The 5,225-nt window shown below is 40.6% G+C and overlaps 1 protein-coding gene across 1 annotated transcript; it reads left to right on the top strand.

The window, feature by feature from the left end:
- The first annotated feature begins 1,792 nt into the window (after positions 1–1,792).
- LOC105002660 (olfactory receptor 11G2-like) lies at positions 1,793–2,734 on the top strand. Its single transcript, XM_010859426.1, has one exon. It carries the CDS (start codon positions 1,793–1,795, stop codon positions 2,732–2,734), a length of 942 nt encoding a protein of 313 aa, XP_010857728.1.
- The last annotated feature ends 2,491 nt before the right edge of the window (positions 2,735–5,225 follow it).

Genomic DNA, 5,225 nt, shown 5'->3' with positions numbered 1-5,225 from the left:
CAGCTTGAACATCAGGAAGTTCACAGTTCGCATATTGCTGAAGCCTGGCTTGGAGAATTTTGAGCATTACTTTACCAGTGTGTGAGACGAGTGCAATTGTGCAGTAGTTTGAGCTTCTTTGGCATTGCCTTTCTTTGGGATTGGAATGAAAACTGACCTTTTCCAGTCCTGTGGCCATTGCTGAGTTTTCCAAATTTGCTGGCATATTGAGTGCAACACTTTCACAGCATCATCTTTCAGGATTTGGAATAGCTCAACTGGAATTCTATCACCTCCACTATCTTTGTTCGTAGTGATGCTTTCTAAGGCCCACTTGACTTTACATTCCAGGATGTCTGGCCCTAGGTCAGTGATCACACCATCGTGATTATCTGGGTCATGAAGATCTTTTTTGTACAGTTCTTCTGTGTATTCTTGCCATCTCTTCTTAGTATCTTCTGCTTCTGTTAGGTCCATACCATTTCTGTCCTTTATTGTGCTCATCTTTGCATACAGTAGCTCTAATTTTAGTTTTTAAGGAATTTCCATACTGTTCTTGATAGTGACTGTATCAATTTACATTCCCACCAACAGTGTAAGAGGGTTCCCTTTTCTCCACACCTTCTCCAGAATTTATTGTTTGTAGATTTTTTTGATGATGATCATTCTGACTGGTAAGGGGATACCCCATTATAGTTTTGATTTGAATTTCTGTAGTAGTGAGCAATGTTGAGCATTTTTCATGTGTTGGTTGGCCATATGCATGTCCTCTTTGGAAATTTCTGTTTAAGTCTTCTCCCCATGTTTTGATTGGGTTGTATGTTTTTTGAAATTGAGCTGCATGAGCTGACAGATAAATTTACAAGCTGAGCAAAAGCACATAGAATCTGGAACTCATAATGCAGTCATCTTCTCTCCCTCCCAATCTCACTCTAGCTGAAGCCAGCAAGGCACTGTGGTACTGCACAGTAAGATAGAAATGGACAGAATCATGGGAGTTCTTATTGAACACATGAGTACCCCTTGACCTGAGAAGCAAGTAATATTGATTCTGACCCAGAAGAACGGGTTCCAAAGTGCTGTGTTCCCCAGCACAGCACTGCATTCTTATCACAGAGAATAGACAGAACTATTTCAACATGGTCATATTATTGATATATTAATTTTATCATTCAAGAAATCTGTTTAGATGGCCTCTTTCTTGGTGCTATTTTTTCAGGAAATTTTCCCCATGAAAATTGATTAATTTACTTATGAAATTGTCAGATAATGGTACTAGAGAGAAGGAATCAACAAGTTAGGTTGGAAGATAGCCGAATGTCAATTTTTAAATGACATCAAAAGTCACACGTTTTCCTGCTTCAAAATCACATGATCCAACAAAGTACCTGCCTACAAGCAGCTGCATTAGGTGACAACTCAAGGAGTACATAGGAAATGCAGTTTTCCACTCATAAGGAAATTACAGAAACCCTTCTAAATGCAAGATCATGTACGTCCCCAGTCATCACCGTGACACTACTGTTTGACATACTAATAACTTCAACCTGCCCTTAAGAAGGTGTTTGCCAAGAAGAACAATAACTCGATATATTACACATTGCATTCTCCTACTGGGATAAGCTACATGAGGTATGGGTTTTAATCTCTTGTGTTCATTGCTGTATCCCCAGTATCTAAAAGTAAACACTCAATTATAATGAATTAATAACAAGTAAATAAATCTCAGTTTCATGTTGGGACAAAGAAAATGAAGCTCCTCTGCTATTCCAGGGATATTCAGTAATTATGACCTTTCACAGCTCACAGACCCATGAAAATCTCCAACACCTTCAACAATTCCAGCACCATCACTGGCTTCATCCTCCTGGGCTTCCCTTGCCCCAGGGAGGGGCAGATTCTCCTCTTTGTGCTCTTCTCTGCTCTCTACCTCCTGACCCTCATGGGCAACGGTTCTATCATCTGTGCTGTGCGCTGGGATCAGAGACTCCACACTCCCATGTACATCCTGCTCGCAAACTTCTCCTTCCTGGAGATCTGGTATGTCACCTCCACTGTCCCCAACATGTTGGCCAACTTCCTCTCTGACAACAAGCTCATCTCCTTCTCTGGGTGCTTTCTCCAGTTCTACTTTTTCTTCTCCCTGGGTTCTACAGAATGCTTTTTCTTGGCTATTATGGCATTTGATCGATACCTTGCCATCTGCTGGCCTCTACACTACCCCACTCTCATGACTGGACGTCTCTGCACCAATCTTGTGATCAGCTGTTGGGTACTTGGTTTCCTCTGGTTCCCAGTCCCAATCATCATCATTTCCCAAATGTCCTTCTGTGGATCCAGGATTATTGACCATTTCCTATGTGACCCAGGTCCTCTTCTAGCACTCACCTGTGCTAGAACCTCAGTAATGGAATTTTTTTGGGCAATCATAAGTTCTCTCCTCTTATTTATTCCTTTTCTCTGCATCATGGGGTCCTATGCTCTGGTCTTGAGAGCTGTATTGAAAGTCCCTTCAGCAGCTGGACAAAGGAAAGCTTTCTCCACCTGTGGGTCTCATCTGGCTGTGGTCTCACTCTTCTATGGTTCAGTGATGGTCATGTATTTGAGCCCCACATCTGAGCATGATGCTGGAATACAGAAGCTTGTGACTCTGTTTTATTCTGTGGGAACCCCACTCATTAATCCTGTGATCTACAGTCTGAGGAACAAAGATATAAAATATGCCCTGCAGAAATTTCTGGAAATACAAAAATAAGAAACGTGGTCAAAAAACAAAAGATGAAATCTTCAGGCAACTGGGCTATCTTTATACTTTTCCAGGTTAAAAAGTCTTAAGTAAATAGCTAGTACCAACTCAATGTACATGAGTCTGAGTAAACTCTGGGAGTTGGTGATAGATAGGGAGGCCTGGAGTGCTGCAGTCCATAGGGTTGCAAAGAGTCAGACATGACTGAGTGACTGAGCTGAACTGAACACTTCGAGAATTGTTCATCCTATTATTGAACCTATTCATCATGGCTATTCGTACTTTTCCCAAAATTTTTAGGACAAAGGACTCAGAGACTTTATCCAACTCCCTCATTCTGCAGATTAAAAAGCTGAAGAATGGAAAATTTGAGTGATTTGCTCTGGTAATAACATTAAAATGCTTAGAAAAATCTTTATACTTCTTATTCTACTCATAAAGAGAGAAATACATAATAAACTATAAGAGAGTATTGGAGGGTTTGGCCAGTGATGTACAGCCATCAAATATTCTTTCATCTAAGAGGGGAAAACATATATTACTGATAAAAGTCTAAACTGGTACAACTTCTACTTAGGACATTGCAAACAATTTCAGAAAATGTAAAATTCACATACCCATTATCCCAGCAATTGCACTCACTCCTAGATACTCAATCTACACATATAATCATACAAATGCGAAAAATGCATTTTTATAAACCACTCAAATGCCTATTTATTGAGACATATTTCAATATGTATCGGAGAAGGCAATGGCATCCCACTCCAGTACTCTTGCCTGGAAAATCCATGGATGGAGGAGCCTGGTAGGCTACAGTCCATGGGGTCGCTAAGAGTCAGACACGACTGAGTGACTTCACTTTCACTTTTCACTTTCATGCATTGGAGAAGGAAATGGCAGCCCACTCCAGTATTCTTGCCTGGAGAATCCCAGGGACAGAGGAGCCTAATGGGCTGCTGTCTATGGGGTCGCACAGAGTCGGACACGACTGAAGCGACTTAGCATCAATATGTATGACATTCATGCAATGGAATACAATGTAGCATTTCTTAAATGAGAGAATTTTAGATATACAGATATGGAAATACCTCCAACTTATATTTGCTATTAAGTGAATAAATGATGCATAGCATGTAAGTTGTCATTTACTGATGAGATTATAAATTTGTCCTCATGGTTTTAAAAAAAAGGAATATCTTTCATAAGATAAATAAGAAACCTAACCATGGTTTCATTTGGCAAGAGGCTGTCTTAAATTCAAGAGAAGGAAAAAAGACTTATTTTCACTCTTTGGTATCTTTGAAACAAAATTTTATAGGTAATAATGATAGCTCTACTGGTAAGTTTTCTGAGAACTGGAGCCTAAGAAACAGTCACCCACAATTCCTGGGTTTTGGGGAATCTATGGCAAGGCACAGGCTGTCTCCGATGCAAACAAAGGAGCCAGAACCCAAAAACCCACAAACATCATTTCATTCAGACTTCTAGGTTCTGGAAGGAAAATATGGGAAATTATTTTGTTCTCTGAAGATGTTTTTCAATTTCAAAATTGGGAAAGGAGCACGTCAAGGCTGTTTATTGTCACCCTGCTTATATAACTTATGCACAGAGTACATCATGCAAAATGCCAGGCTGGATGAAGCACAAGCTGGAATCAAGATTGCCCGGAGAAATATCAATAACCTCAGATATGCAGATAACACCACCCTTATGGCAGAAAGCAAAGAAGAGCTAAAGAGCCTCTTGATGAAAGTGAAAGACAGCAGTGAAATAGATTACTTAAAACTCAACATTCAGAAAAAGAAGATCATGGCATCTGGTCCCATCACTTTATGGCAAATAGATAGGGAAACAAAGGAAATAGTGACAGACTTTATTTTCTGGGCTCCAAAATCACTGCAGATGGTGACTGCAGCCCATGAAATTAAAAGAAACTTTCTCCTTGGAAGAAAAGCTATGCCAAACCTAGCTGCATATTATAAAGCAGAGACATTACTTCACCAACAAAGATCCATCTAGTCAAGGCTACGGTTTTCCTAGTTGTCATGTATGGAAGTGAGAGTTGGACCATAAGGAAGGCTGAGAGAAAAAGAATTGATTCTTTTGAACTGTGGTGTTGGAGAAGATTCTTGAGAGTCCCTTGGACTGCACGGAGATCAAACCATTCAATTCAAAAGGAAATAAATCCTGAATATTCATTGGAAGGACTGATGCTGCAGCTGAAGCTCCAATACTTTGGCCACCTGATGCAAAGAACTGACTCATTGGAAAAGACCCTGATGCTGGGAAGGATTGAAGGCGGGAGGAGAAGAGGATGACAGAGGATGAGATGGTTGGATGGCATCACTGACTCAATGGACATGAGCCTGAGCAAGCTCCGGGACATGGTGATGGACAGGAAAGCCGGGCGTGCTGCAGTCCATGGGGTCGCAGAGTCGAACACAACTGAGCAGCTGAAAAACAACTGAAGATGTGTGGGAGGAAATAAAGTTTAAGT

The sequence above is a fragment of the Bison bison genome, unplaced genomic scaffold, assembly GCF_000754665.1.
Source record: "Bison bison bison isolate TAMUID 2011002044 unplaced genomic scaffold, Bison_UMD1.0 scf7180017856364, whole genome shotgun sequence".
Classification (NCBI taxonomy): Eukaryota; Metazoa; Chordata; class Mammalia; order Artiodactyla; family Bovidae; genus Bison; species Bison bison.
The sequence above is the reverse complement of the archived record's forward strand: the minus strand, read 5'-3'. Positions and strand labels throughout refer to the sequence as shown.

What these genes read in the sequence shown, in the direction of transcription:
- LOC105002660 (XM_010859426.1), top strand. Translation starts at nt 1,793, where the DNA reads ATGAAAATCTCCAACACCTTCAACAATTCCAGCACCATCACTGGCTTC.